This window comes from Haliotis cracherodii, unplaced genomic scaffold, assembly GCF_022045235.1.
Source record: "Haliotis cracherodii isolate W230 unplaced genomic scaffold, xgHalCrac1.p SCAF_4, whole genome shotgun sequence".
Lineage (NCBI taxonomy): Eukaryota > Metazoa > Mollusca > Gastropoda > Lepetellida > Haliotidae > Haliotis > Haliotis cracherodii.
Genome location: NW_027266297.1, coordinates 17,167,544 through 17,189,942, shown reverse-complemented (window position 1 = coordinate 17,189,942; position 22,399 = coordinate 17,167,544). Strand labels below are relative to the sequence as shown.

The following is a 22,399-nucleotide window of genomic DNA, read 5'->3' as shown; positions in this document are numbered from 1 at the left end:
GCTTTTGAGCAAGAATCGTATACGGCTCTTGGAAATCTTGGTATAAAGAGCATGTTCGATTGTACCTCAAAAGTTGTGAAAAATAGACACCAATTGCAATGCTGGAGCTGTTGCAATATTGCTCGACAAAAATTGAAACTTGACCAGATAGTTGAAGTTATCCCTTTTGTCATACAGCCTTGTGGGTAGCTTTTTGTCACTCTGAATCTTTATGCATAAGTTTAGATAAGAAACAGGTGAGACGGTCTCACTGGTCTCCTTTATTTCTACTTCAGGTGTGTAAATCAGAGAAGAGAATGGGATATTTCACTGCTTCGGAACGATATCAGATCATCGATACACCTGAGCTAAAAGGGCAATTGAATTTTGCAGATTTAAATACTCAGGGCATACTCAATCACAAATGCTGGACCAAAAGGAAATTAGAAAAAGCGAAATAGCGTAATACAGACGTAATACGTCAAAAAGACCACTCCTTACTGTGGCGGCCGGTGGTTTACTTGGGGTCTTCCTCACTTGTTACGGGCACAACTTCACATGATCGTGGTAAGACAATTGGGGATTAAGGGGAGCAACTCACATATGACACAACTAATTGGTGAACTATGTTTACATAAACAATACTCAGTGAAAAAGTTTATATGGCCGCGTCCAGTCAAGACGACCTGATCGATATTCGAGATCTATATTGTGATAAAACAGGTCTTACATGGCGAAGTGCATCAAATAATTTGAGCACCTTGATTAAAAACACGAAAAGATTTTGGAAAATAGCACAAGTATGAAGTCTCCGTAGTCTCTCTAGTTTTTGATAATCCACATGGTATTAATTCCACTTGTCTCAACACTTCGTATTTCTTTATTTGTATTAAGGATTAATTATTCTTTTAGACAGGGATTTGGTGGTACATTTCTTGGACCTAGCAAATATATCTCTCTTTGTACGGATTTTTATGGAGTTTTGAAATCCAGTACACAAGATGAAAGGACATTTTTACAGCTTTCAGAACCAAGTCAAAAGTTGATAGTACTCGCCCAGGGTGTTGACATATTTCTTCCTCATTTTACATACACTGGCCTTATATGTGGCATTATTGGAAATGAGAACACGTTTTATTATATACTTAAGTGTGAAAGACTGAGTTTTCCGAAGTTGAGAAAAGTGATATTTTCATTGCAGTGAACATAACACTTGATATTTCACTGTTGTCTGTGAGCATAACACTAGTCATACAAGAGTGACCTCCCCTCAAAGTGTCTGGCCCGTTCACAAACTGCTGACTTCCTTTTCACGTTAGTTCAACATTGACAGATGGTCATATATGTAGTTAATATCGCTTTGTGGTGTTTGTTATGCTCTTGAAAATGGTCCGTTATAAACTGTAAATGTCTCACTTAACTCGTCAATCGAGAAAAATCGCAATCGCAAATTCTAACAGCGGAGTTTCCAAGAATATTTTCTTGTAAAAATGGATTTTTTTTTTAAATCATATCTATCTGTTTGATACTGAATTTTCGCGACCCTAAATAATTTTTGTTACTTTTGTTTATATTTTATATGATTTTGTAAACACGGGGAAAAGGCGACACATGCAATATCTTCTATATGTTAACGACGGTAGGCAAAAACAAAGAACATATCAAGACATTCTGACAAGTGTGGTGTTACACCCATCTCACAAATATTATACGTCATTTTAATCTCACGTTAATATGTGTGTGTGTGTGTCTGTGAGTGTGTGTGTGTGTGTGTGTGTGTGTGTGTGTGTGTGTGTGTGTGTGTGTGTGTGTGTGTGTGTGTGTGTGTGTGTGTGTGTGTGTGTGTGTGTGTGTGTGTTTTCAACATCAACAAGTACAGCGCGTAAGATCAAACATATGATGTGTATGTAGTATTATTAATTTGAAGAAACTATTCATATATATTGTTAGACCATCCCCATGGTGTAAAGGATAGAGCGCTTGTCCGTTAGAGGTTCGATCCCATGGCCACGTCAAACCAAAAGACGTTAAAAGATTATGCTAGCTGTTACCCACTCTGGCGTTCGGTCTCAAGGGAATAAAACAGGGACTGGTCGTCGACTCGTGGTCCGTGTACTGTGTCTGAGTGGGGTATTCATACGGCATGATGCGATGTGTATGAGAAGAAACATGCCTATCCTGACGAGTGATGGGGGTAGATCATTGTCACCCCTCAACGTTATGTACAGTGGGAAATGCAAGACTGACAGCAGACTGCTCAACACTCATCAACATTTGTTCAAGTCTCTCATTTCCTGCAAATGTTTGGCTACCAAACCACATTTTCGAACCATTATTTAAGAAAATGTGTTTGTTTTAATTTATCTTACAAAACAAACTCTGAATAGAATACAAGTTTATTTAGATGACAATATAGTCATTTTTTCATTATAAGTATAACAACTGTGCTCTTTCATATAGACCTTAATTCATTCGTAGTGCATCTGTATCACTGATTACAGTATCTAACTGTAACAAGGATCATCTACAGATTAATGGAAGGTTAACCACAACAAATTCCGAAACGATAAGAAACGTAGGGTAGTTTGATCTAACATCAGAATACACCAACTTCTTTGATTTTACCAATTCATACATTGAACATGAATTAGAAAGAATTGTATTATTTTCAACATTAATAGCGATTTAAAAGAGCTATGTAAAAGGAATGTTATGATACGTGTGCCTGGTGTATGAATATCCTGTTATCAGCTTTGACTCGTACATACCTTGACGGATTACATTGAACTGCTTGTTGTTGCGATTAAATGCACCAAATGGGGTCAGGATCAGTGATTTGGTTCATGGCATGTCAGTGTATCCGAACGGCACTGCAGATTGGCTTCCCAAGCACAGAACAGATTCTTTATTGACCCCTGTCTCATAGCTGTAATACTTTTGAGTGCTGCAGTGTATCTGAACTCAAATGCCTTCAGCATGCAGACTTACTTTCCAAAAAGTATACAGATGCTTCCATGTTTACACCATTCTACTAAATTTAATCTTTGACAAAAATACAAACTGGCACCTCAACACTTTACCTGTTATGAAACGTAGTTCACAGTTTATAACATTGAAATACGGTCACAGAACAAAGTCTAAATCTAACTAACCTTTGCTACTCGTGACGTTGATACACATACATAATACTTCAGCATATGCTGATGGACATGACCCAACTAAAGACATGTAATCAGGAGTTAATCGCAATGCCCATTGATCTACAATATTTATATATAGATTACAGTATCTCCATCTGACTACGCCGTGGTCAAAAGTCACTGATACAGCATGTCAGCATGTGCAATAGGTGTCACCTTTGACCACCCCACTTATGATACCTGTATATAAAACTCAACAGTGGGCATTGGCTTCAGAAACCACGACGAACGCTGTGACACACGTTCCATTACACTTCACGGTGTCAAGCAAGCATATAGACACACGACTGCGGGAAGGGTCTCCCCAAGAACCCAACACAATGTATTCAACAACAGCCTTTACGCTGTTAGCTCTGCTAGCAAGTGCACTGGCAGGTAAGTCTTCAGACTTTTAATGTGTACCTGCACTAGTGGAATGATATATTTCAGGTTATTATGTTTTTGACGGACCAGGTTGAATAAGGTCCCTTTTGGGGCCACATGATCTGCTTGATTTAAGAATTGAGAAAACTATTAGAGTTGTTATGAAAGTTATCAGGTGTGTTAATATATACATTAGACTTTCTTCATTACATTTTTGGGAATTGTGACAACACTAGATGAACCAGGCCGATTTTAGAGACGTTCAGGAAGCGTGTTTCTAATATTTGACCAAAGAGCAAATCTTTGATCCAAGCTTATTTTCATTGGATATATAGTTGGTTGGTTGGTTTGTTGTTTTATGCCGCACTCAGCAATATTCCAGCTATATGACGGCGGTCTGTAAATAATCGAGTCTGGACCAGACAATCCAGTGATTAATATCATGAGCATCGATCCACGCAATTGGGATCGATGACATGCTTCCACCAAGTCAGCGAGCCTGACCACCCAATCCCGTTAGTCGCCTCTTACGATAAGTATAGTCGCCTTTTACGGAAAGCATGGGTTGCTGAAGACCTATCCTAACCCCGGATCTTCACGGGTCTGGATATATAGATAACAACAGTACACATACGTGCTACATAATTCATCTACATTTTCAAAACAGGCCTTTTTCGCTTTTTTAGCCACACTTCTGTATTTGATCATGTGCGAAGTTCATAATATGCACCGGTAAGGATGAACAATAACTATCTGTAAGCCATTTGAACTTTCTGATATTTTCACATCAGTGATTCAAAGGTATCTGCAACATCATTTGACATTTCCAGAGGAGAAAAAACTCAGCATTCTTGCCCATCATTTTGAATGGTTACATGTTCGCTTTCTTCATCACCTACTTGTCGATTGGTATAAGCCTTAACGTGAGCTATAAATGTTGAAATTTATCACCTTAGGTATTCAGTTATAGGCTCCCTTTTCATATACTTTTAGTTCATTGTTTAGTTCAAACAACGTTACGAGTTGACCCTTGACATATCGAGCTCTTAGGTTATAGGGAAATTAAGTCTTGTAGGTTCAAACGTTCCATGTGTGTGAGGTCATAGTACAACATGACACCACTTTGCAAATGTGACACACTGGAGGATGGTGTTACAACTCTTCATCAAAAGAATTTCTTTCCACCATACCAATCCTAACAAGGATTTCATAGTTTCGCATAACTACTTTTCTATACCATTCATTTCTCTATATATTGTTGATTAAACATGATATTTTATACTAGGGCCAATCACCTACCAGTCACGCGATGAAACGACATCCTGCGCCAGACGATGCCGAGGTAAGTAAAATAGCTTAGTTTGTAATGACTGCTAATCTTGTCTTAATCTACATATCTATAATCAAAACTGTTTGAAAAATACATATCGATGTTTGTGGATAGAACTAATATCAGTTGTTTTCATTTTTGTGTCAGACATGAACAAGTTCAACTACCTCCCAGGAACAACCTATGAATTCGACTACAATGTTCAGACACATACATCTATGGAAGGAGCTTCTGGTGATCAAGCGACTCTTGGTATCCGGGCAACTGCTGACATTGAGGTGCTGTCTAAGTGCGACATGGCTCTTAGGGTAGGTGCAAGTACACACATTCATCAGAGCAATGTCAAATACACCATAACATTGTGAGAAAAATGCGGGATGTGTAAAAAGGGGGCATCTTTTTTCTATTGTAACATTTTACAAACATGTGTTTCAGCTGCGAGATGTGAAGGTATATCAGTCTGATCCATCAACCTCTACACCAACGAAATACGCTGATGAGTCAGGCGTGTTCAGAAGGAATCTAGAGCGATTCCCCCTCCGCTTTTCCTTCCAAGATGGCATAGTAGAAGAACTGTGTCCAGCTGAGGGTGAAACCACATGGGCTCTCAACATCAAGAGAGGTCTTCTCACTGCTGTCCAGAACAGTATGGATAACCTGGAAAAGAACCAGAGAGTACAAGAGGTAAAACAAACATGTTTTTCTTGTGTTTTAAAACTGTATTATGTATAATTTGTATAACATGCATGTATTGGGATACATATGCATAAGTTCTATCCTTGATGTCCCCAGAGTGACGTCACAGGCGAGTGCAACACCAACTACACGGTGGCATCACATGGCTGGTACTCTACAACAATTAAGAAGACCAAGGATCTCCTAGGTTGCACTGATCGTAATGGTTATCACAGTTCCGTCCATGGCATGCAGTACAGAGTTCCTTCAGAGATCCAGTCTCTGCCCCTCATGAAGAGTACACACGAATGTGAACAAGAACTGGACAAGAATGGACTCCTCAAGAGTGCGCTCATCCGGGAGACCCACACATTCAGACCTTTCTCCAGGGCCACCAGCGGTGCCACCACCAAAATCCTTCAGAGACTCAACTACAAGACTCAGAGATCTGGTGTTACCACAAGACAAGGTGATCAGTCCATGCATCTCATGGTGCTAGTTTTCGCCGATGACACAATACTTAAAGATCATTAAATACATATAATCATCATCTTTAATAAATGTTCCTCATGGTCGTACATACTTAATTTATTATTTACACGTTCTAGATTACATTCGAAATCGGGCAGGAGTTGTGTTTGAACATGCCTATGGACCAGGAAACAAAGACCAACCAATGAGAGATGCTGAGAGTAAACTGCGAGAGATCTGTCAGAATACACGCGAGGATATCCGCCCCGACACTCCACGCTTGTTCTCTGAGCTTGTCTACATCATCAAAAATCTGGATGTTGATAACCTTAGAAGTGTCTACCAGCAAGTAAAGTCTGGAGCTACCTGCACTGACAACAGCGAGAGAGTCAAGTTAGTATAAACACTTGAAGTGACACAAACATATTGCATATCATATATACCATTCCTGAAAATCCTTTCAACAACAATCCTTGATAAACATCTGTACATCCTTTTTTATTAATCCTTCAATTTTGGTTGCTTCTAGGAAGTTTTTCCTGGACACTATCCCGATGGCCAGTACACGTGCATCTGTTACGTTCTTGAAAGAAATTCTGCTAAAAAGAGAAGTCACTGGTGCACAGGCAACCATGTGGATCACTTCCCTGTCTCTCATCCACTACCCAACACTGGAGATGTTGCAGGAAGTAAAGGTAAGCTGTTATTCACATCGCAGAAAAATCCCTAAAAGCAGTCAAAGAGACCTTCTTCCAAATCTAATATTCTCTCTGAATCTATTTATTTGTAGGCGCTTCTTGACACCCCACAGTACAGCAAGGCGGTCATGCTTCCGATCTCCACTATGGTCAACAACTATTGCAACCATCATGAAGCTTGTTCTGAGGAATCCACTATCACACGTATCATCTCTACCATGGAGAAGACCATTGGTTATGGCTGCTACATCAGAGATTCTAATCTGGAGACTAGTCTTGTGGCACTTCGTGCTCTCGGAAATGCAGGCCATGTGAACAGACTGACCACTACGCTTAGCAGCTGCTTCAACAAACAAGCCAACCCCATGGAGGTCCGAGTAGCTGCCATCCAGGCCTACAGAAGACTACAATGTACTGCCGATGTAAGTTATGGAACTATATACGAAACTCATATATATATGATATTTGTTACATTTTAATGTCAATAATTATTTAATAAAACCATAATGTCACAACATGTGTTTCATTCCAGAGAAGTGAAGTAATGACCATCTACCAAGATTCTGATGAGGACTCTGAGTTGAGAATTGCTGCCTACTTGGCTGTGATGCAGTGCCCATCTGAAGACGTCTTGAGTACAATCCAAGGAACTCTCGAATCTGAGAAAGCTAATCAAGTTGGAGCCTTTGTCTGGTCTCATCTTACCAACCTGATGGAAACATCCAGTCCACAGAAACAGACCATCAGACGAATCCTGGAAGACAAAACCCTCGGAAGGAATTTCGACCTCTCAACACTCAAGTATTCACGCAACTATGAAGGCTCTCTATTTCTGGAGAAGTTCAACACTGGTGCCATGCTGGAGAGTAATGTCATATTTTCAGATAAATCCTTCGTTCCTCGTTCTGCTATGCTCAACATGACAGTTGATCTCTTTGGGAACTCTCTCAATCTGTTTGAACTGGGTGGACGCATGGAAGGAGTGGAGTATCTCATTGAGAACTACCTTGGCCCTTACAGCTACTTTGGAGGAAAGGCAGCCAAGAAACCAAAGGTGCTTTTCTTATATATCCATCATTTAATTCTCTCTTAAGTCTAAGGGCACACACAATACTTTTGTGTTAAAAGCCATTCAAACATTAAGTACAGAACAATATACATGTATTTCAAATTGCTGTTGGTTTCAGAGCAATGTCAACCTTGATCACCTCAGAGGAGACTTGTACATGAGGATCTTTGGCAATGAAATATACTATGATCATTTCAAAGGCGTAGATCCATTGGCATCTATCAAGAACTTCAACTTTCTTGACTTCCTCATCAAGATGTCCAAGAAACAAGACTACTCTTTCACTCAGAGTATGATGATCCTGGACAGCAGCATGATCATCCCCACCAGCTCCGGTCTCCCCCTCAATCTCACCGTCAACGGAACAGCAACCATCGACCTTCAGGCCTCTGGTCAAGTCGACCTCCGAAAAATGACAACTTCACCAAGCAGTCTCCTCATTGATGGACACATCAAGCCAAGGTAAATTTTAAGTATTCAGTCCTTTTTAATAAAATATTAATGTGATCACATTTGCCATGCAACTGCCCATAAAATATAAGTCTGAAACCATTGCCTTCTTTTTCAGTGGAGCTATCAAGATTGTTGGCACGATGAGCATGGATGCCTTCGTTACCAAAACAGGTCTTAGAGTTGTCAACACCTGGCATTCCAGCACTGCCTTGAAAGGGCGCGTAGCGCTCAGCCGAGGAAAGATTCTTAGTGCAGACATTGACTTTCCTCAACAGAAGATGGAAATCCTAGATGTCGAGTAAGCATTTCCAATATTCAGGCTCTTCTATATACATAGGATTCCCTTTTTTATACACAAGCAAATATTTTAAAATAACTGTTATGCCTTTGCTTAGGAAACAACACTTCATAATCAATCTACTACATGAAGTGATAGAAACTAAGAAATATTAATAATGATAATACGTCCACTTGTAACACGATCAAAAACTCCGCAACAACGTGCTCATGGGCATCTACACAAAACGGAAAGAGATTATGGGATGTTAGAATAAAGTTTGAAAATATATATCTTAGCTTTGAAATGTACCAAAGAGTCAGCATATCTCAGGAAGTCAGGCAGATTATGCGAGTTATAAGCAGTTGCTACTCCAAAAGAGTGATATCCAAATGTTTTAAGTTTATAAGCGGGGATAGGAATGAGTGAGCGGACAAGAGTAGTTGTTGCTTCCTCCGTGATCAGTGAGTGAATAGTGCCAATATTATTAATGCAACCAATCAAAACATGATATTCAACGTTTTTATGGACTAATATTTCCTTCCATTTTCTACAGCACAGAGTTCTTCAGCATTCATGGTGATCAGGAGAAGAAACAAGACTTGGTCTCAGGCAACAGGAAGAAGCTGGAACTGTGCACAGGAGCCAGGCTTGCCACAATTACTGGCCTTGAGCTCTGTAATGAGTTCCAGTGGCCTAATGCTTCCATGGTGGATGATGCTCCATACTTCCCCTTCACAGGACCCTTCTCCCAAAGCCTCGTTCTTTACAAGAGGGACACACACACTGGCTACAAGCTCATGGCTAAACAATCAGTGGTGAGTTTGTAAATGAGTTCTTCTTTCAAAACAGTCACACGTTTCGGTGGTATGTGAATTTGTTACAGAGGAGACATCATGACATACATTTGTATGAAATAAGAAGTTCTCTGCTGAGAAAGCATCTTTACTTAATTGAGCAACTAAGTTATATTTTAATGGTAAAAAATGTATATTTTTCTTTTTTCAGAATCAGTATTCCACTGTAGCTCAGATAGCTGTGAACACACCTGGATCCAGAACTGACCGATCTTTGGCTTTCGACTTTCTTCTAAATAAAAAAGATAAAGACCTTGAAATCAACCTAGCATCCCCATGGAAGAAGGCTGCATTCAAAGGTGTGTTGTTTGGATTGAGCCTTATTTGCTGTCACATTTGAAGAAACATAGAACTTTGTGATTTATTATGCTTAGATTGAAAGTAATACTATTCATTTCATTCTACAGGGTCCATGGCATATGAAAGTAACAAGATAGGCACAAGGGGCAATCTGATTGTCGATGAATCTTCAGAATATGGTATCATCAGTGAAGTGGGTATCAAGAAAGTAAAGACATTTGTGACCTACATCCCCCGACTGGAGATCAGACGTCCTGGAGCCAAAGTCATCCTACTCAGTGGCACAGTTGAGGCTGAAGCACTCAAGAGAGCCAGTGTTGAGTTAACCCTTGCTGGGGTAACACCAAATGCAATCAGCTTTAGATGTAAGTTCACTTTTCAAAACTAACAATTATTCAATAAAATCATAGCACGTCAACATAAAAACACAACAAAACACCATTTTTCATGTTTCTTTTATCTTACTTTACTTTTGCAGCTGCCTTACTAAACTCTAAAATTGAGAAGAGTGTGATGGGTACCTTCAATCTTGCTCCAAAGCAGGACTACGTTCTCGAGGCTGGTTTGGTGTACCAGAACAGTGGCAGAAAGAAGTCCATCATCAAGGTCATCCCAACATTGACGGTGAAGACCCCAAAAGTTGAGGTCGTCTCACTCTCTGGTTCAGGAGACTACAAAGAGGACAAATCACTCAAGGGAAGTCTGTCTCTAGATGTCCACAAGGTCTTGACCAAACCAATCACTCTCAAATGTAAGTGTTATAGAACGGAACATGCCTCAAAGAAACTAACTTAAGGAATATTTAGGAATGCAGACATATAGTTCACAATCACAATTTAGTATCAGATATTCAGAAACTTCTGGATATTGATATTAAGTAATCTAATATTAATGAGTGGAGAAACATGTATATGTTAGTACTTAACTCCGTTAACCGGGTAAACTGAAATTTTCAATGGTTGATTACTTTGCTGTTGCAAATGATGATGAATAATTCCAAATAACAAACATTTAACCACAGTACCTACTGAAGATCATGATTATTAATTTATGCATATATGTCCAAATCAGGTAACATCAAGAAGACAGGTGGTACCAAAAGTAAGTACACTGGAAGTGTAACGGTGTCCTCCCATTTTCTGGTCACCAAGGTTAGCGGCAACGTGCAGACCAAGATGAACACAGTCAGCTCCTTTATAACTCTGGACTACAACCTGCCTAAGATCCGAAGTATCAAGAAGGACAAGATCACATTCAGCTCTAAATACACTGATCGTAGCACCAAGTCCCTCTGGAACTACCAGCTCAACACGTAAGTTACATTTGTAAACATTGACATATCAACCTCTTATACATGAGGACAGTGTCACAACTTTAGTGATAGCAAAGTTGATTTGCAAATGTATGCATCATGTGTGTAGACATTATGATTTTTTCCAGAAACTTCGAAGACAAGAGATTCCCTCAGCTGAACTTCTTCACAGATATGGACTTCTCTCACAACAAGAAACACACAGAAGCTGGTGCAACATTTAGATATGGACCCAAATCCAAGGACTCCTCCCGCCAGATCACAGGTTATGCTCTAGTCAACCATGACATGGGCTCCAAAGCCAAAGTTGACTATACAATGAAAACTACTCTGGGACCACTGGTAAGTCATTTGATTGTACATAGCATAAGGATAAGGCCAAATATACAGCTAAGAATCAACTAAATAATAATATTATAGTTATATACCAAAGATATTTATCATCTGTATAGCAGTTGTTACTAAGTGGTTGCTTTGATTTTCATTTCAGGATATAAAATTGAGCCTGAAAGGAAAGCACGCCCAAGACAGTCGCAATCTGAATTCCTCCATGACATTTGCCTATGGCAAAGGAAATACAATTGATGCTGCTCTCAATCTTAGACACAGTGGAAAGAGGACACTTAATCTCTTGGGTGAAGCTAGCCTTTCCTATCCAGGCAAAGAACTACGTCTGAATACCGATCTAATCCAGTCAAAGAAAGACTACACACACTCCATGACCTTCTACATGGATAAAGAAAAGTCTACCATGGTAACAACCTACAAAAGACAGAAGGATGCAGCCCACCAGGTGAAATCTAACATCAACCTTCATAACATCCAGCCAATCCAACTCACTGCTTCCACTAACCTGGATAACAAAGACCTCAAGGTTTCTGCTCAGGCTGATTATGCTGGTGAGGTTTACGGAATAAACACAGGCTATAAATACTCCAAGACATCATCTGCCAAGTGGAGCATGGACATGACATACCCCACAAGACATGTCATTCTTCAGGTCGAAGGGGGAAAGCGAGGTGTCACATATGAGGGCTCTGCTGATGCTAAGTGGGATGCTGATAAGGACATTTCCAGGAGATTCCTCCTTACAGGAAAACTCAATCTCAAGTCACTTGGCAATTTCGCTTCCACTGTTGCAATGAAATACCCAACCAGAGATGTGGAGTTCAATATCAAACATGCTAGTGGTGAGCAGTATACAACCCGTGCTGATTTTTCTTGGGACACTGACAAGAAGGTCAAAGTAGACACATCTTTCAAAAGGGTCCCAAGACGAAATGGGCAGTCACTTGATGGCTCTGTGAGAGTGAAGACACCATTTGAAGGATTTGAGGAACTAATGGCCCAGGCCAGCAGTGACGACGATGACAAAAAATATGGCTCTTCCATGCAATTCTCCTGGGGTGGAAAGAAGAATCAGATCTCTTCTGCTGTCAGCATGAAGAAACCCTTCTCTGTAAGAAACATAGACCTCACTATCACAGGAACATCCCCTTTCAAGGGATACAGAAGGTTCAGCACCGAAGTAGCTCACCGAATGACAACTTCACTCAACACTATCATGAAGGGAAGCTTAGAGGGAAAGAATGCCAAGCTCATTATGACTGGAGAGAACCGATGCACTGACCAGAAAAGGGAAATTGAGGGTACTGTGACTTTTAAGTCCAACTTCAAGGGAATGCGAGCTGTTAATCTCCGTCTTTCTCACAATGATGATTTAAGAAAGTTTGTGACTGACATTGCACTGGATGTCAATGGTGATCAATACATCTATGACTTGGATATGAACCACGCAAAATCTGGATGGCAGTTCCAAAACACTGGCAAGCTCACACTCTCTTCTCCAAGCTACCGATTCACCAACAACTGGCAACACAGAAATACTCACAATGATGTGAAGAGCACAATGACAACAGAATGGGGCAGAGACAAACGTATATTTGTCAACATATTTGGAAACCATGCTTCAGCCACCAGAACAAAGGCCTTAGGAGGAGTGACAATTGAAACACCATGGGAACCAATCCGCAATATTGACATCAACCTTGACCATGAACATGGAAGAGGTTTTATTCGACACTCGTCTAACATGAAGCAGGGAGAGAATATGATTGGATCAGCAGGTATCAACTACATTAGATCCAATGGGCAAACAGAGTCTGATTTTACACTGGCATCACCCATGACCAACCTTAAAGGGAAGATAAATGCTCGCTATGTAACTTATCCACTCTCGGGACATGCTGAATTAGAATGGTCTCCATATAACAAATTATCGCTCGATGGTTCCTTTGCTGCTCCATCTACCCAGGATATTGAAACAAGTCTGAGGATGACAAGTCCTTTTGAAAACTTCAGAGATATTGTCGTGAAGGCATCCCACAAGAGGGAAGGTTCTGATTTAATATCCAGAGGAAGCTTCAGCTATGACATCAGAAAGTCCTTTGAGTTTGAAGCACACATCACACCTGATAGTCTCAACAATTACCGGGCAACACTGAAGACTCCATTTGATGACTACAAATCTTTGGAAGCAGGACTTTCATTCAATGGTGACCGTAGCAACTTCATGAGCAAAGCTAACTTTGCTATCACCCCAGTCCTGGGAAACTTTGCTGGAGTCTTAAACTGGAACCTAGATGATATGAATGGAAAAATGAGGATAGATACTCCCTTCCACGAGTATCAGTACTTGCAGGTGTTTGCCAGCAGTGAAAATACAGGCAAGGGAAGACGCTCACACATTGAAACTGAATACTACCCAAGGAAAACTATTAGCCTCGATGCTGTCTATGCCATTGGAACCCCCATTATTATTGACGTCACCATCAAGACTCCATTTGAAAGAATGGAACACATGAGTGCATCCCTAAAGCATGCACTCAGAAGACGTTCACTACAAACACATGCTGATCTTTCGTTTGCTTCAGACAACAACCTGGCCGGTGATCTGAAACTGAACTGGGCAAAGGGATATGATGGCAGTCTGGTTATCACCACACCTTTCTCTGGTTATGAAATGAACAAGCTATCGTTCAGACATGAGGGCAACTGGGATGACGTGAAGAGCCATGGAGAAATAGAAATGGCAAGGAAAACTGGGGAAGTGGACCTAGATTTTCATAATGGTTTTAGATCAACCGGGGTGTTCACACTGAAGACACCATTCAGTGGCATGACAGAAACTAAAGTTTCATTCAACAAGCGTGGCTCTTTGGATAACATCCGAGGAGGTATAATTATCACTTATGGACAAGATCAAACCATTGATATCTCTGGCCAGAACAGATTTTCCAACGGACGCCTGGACACAACCCTTCTTCTCAAATCCCCCTTTTCTGATAACATCAAGTTTGTCATAGATCATGACGGTCAATTAAGAAGTTTCTCCACTAAGGTATCTGGAGCAGTTGGTTCACGGCACTCCTTCAACTCAGAGTCAGCATTCACTTTCAGATATCCATTGATAGATCTATCTACCAACTTTGGCTACACAAAAGATTGGAGGGGCAGAAACATTGGACTCAAGCTTCACAAAGAAGGTTACATTAGTGACATGAACGCCAAAGCCAGTGGAATTCTGGACAATGAACAAGTTGATATTTCCATTATGCTGAAGACAGATGGAAAAATTGAAGGATCTCTTACCATGCAAACACCATTTGAAGACTACAAAGATGTTGGACTTTCTCTTCAACATTCTGGAAACATGCAGAGGTTTTCAAGTCAAGGCACTATCAGGTACATGGATGGCAAGTCTCTTGAGGGCACCCTGACTTTGTGGCAATCTGGACTGGCTCATGTTGATACCAAAGCAGAAATCAAGACTCCCTTCCTTGGATATGAATCTTCACTTCTCAAATACCGCCATTCTATCGATGACACCCAAATGACATCAAATGCTCTCATTCTCTATGGACGTGGACAACGAATTACATCTGATCTCAGTATCGAAACATCACCTAAGATCAGTTTTGATCTTACCATTCAAACACCCTTCAACAGATTCCAAAACAATAAACTTGTGTTTAGTCATTCCGGACCACTTATCAGCTGCACAAGTCATGCACAAATGGAAATCCTGGAGAAATCAATCACTGCTGATTCATCATTTGAACACGGAACTACTACCATGGCTAGTCTCTCCATCATCTCTGATATCGAGGGTATGGAAATGTTCAAAGCATCTTTCAACAAGGAGGGAAGCAGCGACAACTTTAGAGGTTCTGTCTCAGCCTCCCTTAAGGATTCCACCATTGAAGCCGATATCACAGGTAGAATTGCTCAAGACATCAGAGGAACCTTTTCTCTAAGAACACCTTTCAGAGACTTTAGAGACACAGCCATTGTCATTGAACACACAGGCAACTGGAATGACTTTAATAGCGAAGGACTGCTCCGTTACATGGATGGCAAAACAATTGAGGGCAAAGTTAAGTTCTCCCATAATGGATACAGGCAGATGAAAACAAGTGCCGAGCTGAAGACACCCTTCACTGCATTTGAAATGATGACAGTTGAATATGGACATGATTCCAGGAGCAATTTCTTTAAATCTAACTCAGCAGTCACCTATGGCAACGGACAGAGAATTACATCAGACATCTCTGCAGATACATCCAGAGATATCAATGTAAATGTTATGCTCAAAACTCCTTTCAGGAACTTTGAACTTAGCAGAGCAATGTTTACTTCTACTGGTCCTCTCAGAAATCTGAAAAGCAATGCAGAACTTGAGTTTGCCAAGACCAGACTTACTGCACAGACCAACTTTGCAAACATGGAATCAACAAAAGGCAACCTCATTATCACAACAAATATTCCTGGTTATGAAAGCATGAAGGGTTCCATTGGTGTGGAGGGTGATCTCACTGATCTGAAAAGCACAGCCCTTCTTAACATTAAGGATTCTACACTAGAGGTAGATCTTAGTGCCAGTTTAAAGAACAGCATCATGGCATCTTTGACGATCAGGAGTCCTTTCCAGAACTTCAGAAATGTTGGAGGGTTTATCCAGCACTCAGGATCCCTATCCCGCTTCAATACTGAAGGAAATCTTCGCTACATGGATGGAAAGGTTGTTGAAGGCAAGGTCGTCTTCTTAACATCTGGACTGACACACATTCAAGCCAGCACTGAGCTAAAAACACCTTTCCAAGGATATGAAAGCCAATCTGGGGAATACAAACATTCAGTAAAGAATGGCCGTCTTAGCTCCAACATGGATGTTACCTATGGTCAAGATCAAAAAGTACTTATGACTGTAAATGGCATGATGTCACCAACAATTGACATAAGCGCTACACTCAAAACTCCTTTCAGAAACTTTGACAACAGCAGAATCATCTTCACTCATGAGGGATCCATTGGCAACTGCAAGAGTCATTTGGAAGTGCAAGCCATTGGAAAGTCATTCACTGCAGACTTGGATATCCAGACTGGAAGTTCTATGAGAGGTAACCTGAATATTGTCAGCAACATTCAAGGCCTGGAAAGCATGAGGGTATCTTACAGTAAAGAAGGGGATATCAATAATCTCAAAGCTAAAGGATCCATTGGAATCAGAGATGCAACATTAGAAGCATCTGTCAACAACGTCTTTAGTTCAAGACGACTCTTGACTGACTTATCCATCAGAAACCCATACACAAAAGATATTGATGTGCATTTAGATTTCAACGGGAGACCCACCAACTTCAAAAATCAGATGTCTGCCAGCATAGGCACTGGTGGTTCCATCTCAACTGACTCATTCTTCCGGGTTAGAAATGGTGATATTGACATCAGCTCAGGATTTACCTTCAATCTGGCAGGACTTGGACAGACAGGAAACATCAAATTCCACAAAGAAGGTGAGCTGAGGAATATGAAGATGAGTATCAATGGTGACTACAACCAGAGGAAAGCAAGTATGAAGGCCGAATTCAGAGCAATGGATGATGTTCATGGTGAGGTCAAAATCTTAACACCATTCAGACCATACAGAAACATTGGCTTCTCTTTTGATCATTCTGGTACATGGAATCGTTTTACTTCTCAAAGTATGGTCAAATTCATGGACAGGAGACAGATCACCGCGAAAATCAACCATTTCAACCATGACCTTGATCGTCTAGAAAGTAGCTTAGAAATCAATACACCTTTCCAAGGCTATGAATTCACCAAGGCTGAGATCGATCACACTGCAACAACTAACGGAATCAACTGTAATGCTGCTGTACAGTATGCACAAGGGCAGAAAATTACAGGAGAACTCCATGCAACAACCTCACCAAAGTATGATGTGGAAGTCAAACTGACTACACCTTTCAGAAACTATGAGGTTCTCTCTGCATCCACATCATTTGAGCATGGTATTGAAAGATACAATCTAGAGAGCAAACTGAATGCTGGAAACGGCAATCGCTTTGGTCTTGAGTCAACTATTGACATGTCTACCACGCCCTACACTGCTGTTGCACGATTATCAACACCATTTGAAAACTTTGATTCTGCTGAGATCTCCTTAACACATGCTGGTGAACTGATGAAGTTTAGGTCCACAGGCACCATACAAACTCCAATGACTGGTATTCTCACAGGTGAAGCATCTCTCGGCTACTCATCTCCCTTAGAAATGGAAGGTTTAATATCTCTTTCCAATGATATCAAACTGGCTATCCATAACACCATCGGAAACAAGAAATACCAATCTCACATTGAGGCTTCATGGAGCCCCAGGGACCAAATAGCTTTTGATGGATCCTACCAATTCCTTGAAATATACAATGAGAAACAACTGACAACAGATTTCACCCTTGTTACACCATTTGAAACTGCAAAGCTGACTGCTCTTAGGTTTGAACATCATCAAGGATCAGACAAATATACAGAGAAGCTGGAAGCCGATTACAATGGTGACACTGTTCTGGATATGGACATGGAGATCTCCCGAGGCTCAAGGGACCAGGGAACATTCACAATGAGGACACCAAGACCAATGCAGCTGACTCTTTCCGGGGAAATAGCTGATAAGAACATCGATGGTGAGATGTTTGTCAACTGGGACAGAGATGAACCCGAGAGCAACATCCGAATCCAGACCACACTGACAGATAGGAGCAGACAGTCTCTTTTGAACAAAGACCTGACACTAAAGTTTATCCATCCATCCCGCACTGTTGGTATCATTGGAAATGTCCTCACTTCACAGCTCCAGACAAAGAGTCATGGAGAATTCATCTGGAATGAAGATGCAGGTCACAAACTGTTCTATGATGTGGATGTAAAGGATCGTAACCGTCGCTACAGCAAGATGTTTGATAGCTCCTTCAAAGTGGGATCCCCTCTGAGAAGTCTCCAAATGGATGGGTCTTACAGTCAGACGGGTGCAAGCCAAACTGTGGATGGAGCCTTCTCCTGGGATGCAGACAGAGATGACACAAAGAAGATTGGCATGAAAGCAGTCCTCACACCTGGTGACAAAAACAACCAGGCAGATCTCTCTCTCAGACTTCCTTCTATTGGCAAGGTAAGAACACAACACATTACTTACACTGGACTTTTAATGTCAAATTGATGCTTTGATCTTATCATAGGAAAATGTCTTGATGAATAGTAAACCTTAATGATATGTTACCATATTTAGAACACATTCATATCTGTTGACAATATTCTTCAGAACATCCAGATCGACACAAAAATGCTGCTGAATGATGGCAGGACTGTCTTCAATGGAAAAACACAAGTGTCCTACTCCAGTGACTCCCGAAAGACCCTCACCCTCACATCTCGAATGGATGACATTTCCTATGGCTATGGTAACACCAACTACAGCTTTGTGGTTGGCATTAGCCATCCATATACAGATGTGGACGTCAAACTAACATCCCATATTGGTAGCTCCAGTGAGAAAGTATCTGCTGGAACTGGAATGACCTACCTGACAGCCAGGAGGGAAAGAAAGAACTTCGCCCTCAGAGGAGAGATCAACAAACTAAGAAAGCAGATACAGCTGCAGGTGAGAATGACTATACTATTGAATCAAAAGTTAAAGTTATAATTAGAATCTAGAGATCTAAACAGAATTGTGAATAATACTTATGTTTATCTTCATAACTTTAAAAGTTATTGTAAAGTTATAATTCCAGTCTCATGACAAAAATAGTGTCTAAGTATTGACGTGAACATAAGTAACATAGCTCCCGCTTTTTACAGATGGAGACCCCAATCAAGAACATGGAACTTTCTGGTGAGATGGAGGAGACCCCTTTCAAGCTGAAGATCAGGAATATGTATGGGGACAAGATTGTCCAAGCCCACCTTACTGTTGATGCTGAAAGGAGAATGGTGGACTTCCAAACTAACTACGATCTGGGTAGGTTCTAAAATATTCATGTTCCCTTCATGTTTGATCCCGTTTCATCAAACGTATGGAATTTTTGAGACCAAGCATTCAAACTATGACTGAATAACAAACATTTTCTAATACAGACAACCCTGGAAAAACACTGAACATGAATGCCAGATATGTCAACTCAAGTGCCATGCAGGCTGAGGTTTATCATCAGGAGAATTCCCGCCGAGTGTCTGATAGTCTAGCTGCACTCAGACTCAACACATCCCGTCTGCTCCATACCAGGATATCCTGGAGACCACAAATGATCGCCGATGTTCAGGTAGTAAATGCAATTATATGTAATTGCTACACATGAAATTATGAAAATCTAAAAATGCCATAAGCATTCCAATATGTGAGGGTTGTTTTTTTTATAAATGAGTACCCTTGCATTTTTAAAGGGATACTTGACCAAGAAGGTGGAGACATATGGACAAAATACAAAGACCGCTTTCCACTCTGTGTACGAGTCTGTGGGACAGGAGTTGTCAGGCAAGTACCACCGGATTGCACAAGCCACCAAGGAAGAACTGTCTCCTTACCTAACCATGTTGGAATCAGAAATGGCTACCACAGAGAAACAGCTGGACTCTATCAGGAGGGCTGTCAAGCGCATGTACGACCGTAATGACTTCTACATGGCAGCCATGGGAGATCACTTCAACCAGGCATTGTAAGTATATCAGTGATTTCATTGATGTAAAGTTGGGTATAAATTTATGGTAATAATTATAATAAGTATAACCTTGTCAGACACTGATAGTTCTACACAGGATAACACATACTCACTGAAATAATGCACAAGTTGATAACCGAGTGGAAACTTCTTTGTTTCAGCCAAGCCTACAAGGACCTTGTGACTTCGACAAAGGAAGTGTTTGCTTCCACTAATCAGAAACTAGCTGAATATATGGAGGAGATGACAAACTTCCCCATTGGACAGAAATATCAGGCTATCGTTGCTGAAACACTCGTCAACTTTAAGGTTTGTTACCCTTCCATGCTTACCCTTTTCGCGTACCCCTGGTGTCACCATTGTTTTCAGCGATCCATGCTATGATTTTCACCCTTATTTTGCCTTTTACCTTTTGCCTTTGCCCAGTTGAATCTGTTTTGGTGGACAGCTACTTATTCTCTGGTGTTGATATTATACATGTGATGTAGTTCTCCATTCATTTCTCAATGCAGCGTGGTGTGGACGAGCTTGTCATAAACACTGTTGAAATGATCTCGGGGCTTGATGAACAGCTGCAAAGTTTGAGGAACACTTATCATCATCATTACAATAACCTGCGGACTTCTATTACAGGTAATTCTTTGGTACTTATTATTAGTGTGTTCTTTTGCTTCGAGGGTGGTTGGGTAGCCAAGTAGTTAAAGCGTCTGCTGGTCACGCTGAATGCCCGGATTCGATTCCCCACTTGGGTACGATGTGTGAAGCCCATTTCTGGTGTCCCCCGCCTTGATATTGTTGGACTATTGCAAAAAAGGGGGTTACTAACATACTCAATTACTCACTTTCCTTCGGCGATCAATGAAAAATTACCATTATCGTGAAAGTTCATTTTTACATGTGACTGCACCTTTTCTTAGACCTGAAGAGCCATCCTCGATTGGCGACAATCAGGCTTCAGTTTGCTGACAACTACCAGCAATACCTCAACACCATCACCAACAAAGTACAGGATCTTAACATTCCTAGCAGATACAACACGATTGTAGAGCACACACAGAAGATGCTGACCTCCCGCCTGGGAGACATCATGAAGAGGGACGACCTCCAGCATCTGCTTTCTCTTACTAATGATGCATACCAAGAGGTCAGTCCTAACGTTGTCTGCTTGATGTAAAACTGTAATTGTGTTCGTATCTTATAAGCCAATTTATCTTTTCAAGTTCTAAGTATGTTGGCGCAGACTGAAAGAAACTGTAACTTTAATGGCTTGTCAATGATTTACAGGGTGTGTGGGCATTTAACTACTGGCAAGTAGAGGAAAACCTCAAGCAGCACCTGCAGAGCATCTATGACATCCTCAAGGAGATGGTTGAGGAGGAGGTTCAGAAGTACAGGGAACAATTGGTGTTTCTGGAAAAGTCCAAGGTCACAGTTTGGGATCCTCAACATGGTGAAATTCAGATAGAATTATACTTGCCCATCCCAGTTCAATCTCTGGACACCCTTCCAGAAATCCAGACGTATGTTCAAAAGGCAAAGACTGCAATCAGCGCCTACATCCCAGACAGGGCAACATACCAGAGAGTAAGTTACTTAACGTAGATTACCACAGCATGAAATAAGTCGAGCGGCTACCAGATTTGCAGAATCAAGAGTTTTACTAATGTATTATTTATCATATACATCCCCGAGGATATACCTATCCCATTGACGTTTAAATTGATCTTGAACCTATTTATTCTTTGAATATCCTGTTTTAACAAGATTATTTTGTTCAATTTTCAGTACATTCCAAAGTCAATGTGGCAGACACCTAATGCTACAACCAGAATGAATGGTGAAATAAAAGTAAGTAGGACATGAGGTTTTTAGGGCACCGTGTACTTTACATCTCTTTTTAATATCTTAATTTACATTTGCAGTTAACCAAGTCATTTTGCTCATAATTGATATGCTCGTACCTGATATGAGACAATGAACAATAAAAAACAATCATTCTGAAGCACGCATACGTTGGTAGAAATCAATTCATTCAAAGAATACAAATAGATCAACTTCAAATGAAACAGCTTACATATTTACATAATTTTTCGCTGTTTTGCAGACCTTGCCAAACGCTTCTCAGAGACGTCCCTTGAGAAGGTACAACGCCATCCGTCTCTAGGACTACGACGTTCCAACGCCAACTTACCCCCTCACGGAAAAATGATCTAGGCATATTTATTGACTATTTATAATACCTAACGTTTTGTGTAAAGTGAATGTTACTTGTAAACTATACTGAACAGTTGATATACCAACAGCATATCTGGTTGTCATACCAATCTTCAGAATGACAATAACTAAAACATATTATATT

At 40.6% G+C, this 22,399-nt stretch overlaps 1 protein-coding gene across 1 annotated transcript; it reads left to right on the top strand.

The window, feature by feature from the left end:
• The first annotated feature begins 3,499 nt into the window (after window positions 1-3,499).
• Window positions 3,500-22,399, top strand: LOC139479238 (uncharacterized). Its single transcript, XM_071262097.1, has 28 exons — window positions 3,500-3,554; window positions 4,828-4,884; window positions 5,020-5,180; window positions 5,308-5,556; window positions 5,665-6,016; window positions 6,156-6,411; window positions 6,548-6,713; window positions 6,809-7,138; window positions 7,249-7,770; window positions 7,904-8,247; window positions 8,354-8,536; window positions 9,072-9,333; window positions 9,524-9,671; window positions 9,780-10,037; window positions 10,151-10,423; window positions 10,744-10,984; window positions 11,113-11,326; window positions 11,475-18,497; window positions 18,648-18,986; window positions 19,184-19,343; window positions 19,460-19,644; window positions 19,766-20,037; window positions 20,202-20,349; window positions 20,553-20,673; window positions 20,958-21,184; window positions 21,325-21,624; window positions 21,826-21,888; window positions 22,145-22,399. The coding sequence occupies exons 1-28, from the start codon at window positions 3,500-3,502 to the stop codon at window positions 22,202-22,204; spliced, it is 12,969 nt and encodes a 4,322-aa protein (XP_071118198.1). The 3' UTR covers window positions 22,205-22,399.

Excerpts from the sequence above, each read along its gene's own strand:
- LOC139479238 (XM_071262097.1), top strand. The coding sequence starts at position 3,500 with ATGTATTCAACAACAGCCTTTACGCTGTTAGCTCTGCTAGCAAGTGCA. Across the intron at positions 6,714-6,808 it reads AGATGTTGCAGGAAGTAAAG|GCGCTTCTTGACACCCCACA; the intron begins GTAAGCTGTTAT and ends ATTTATTTGTAG. Across the intron at positions 19,645-19,765 it reads AAATGATCGCCGATGTTCAG|GGATACTTGACCAAGAAGGT; the intron begins GTAGTAAATGCA and ends GCATTTTTAAAG.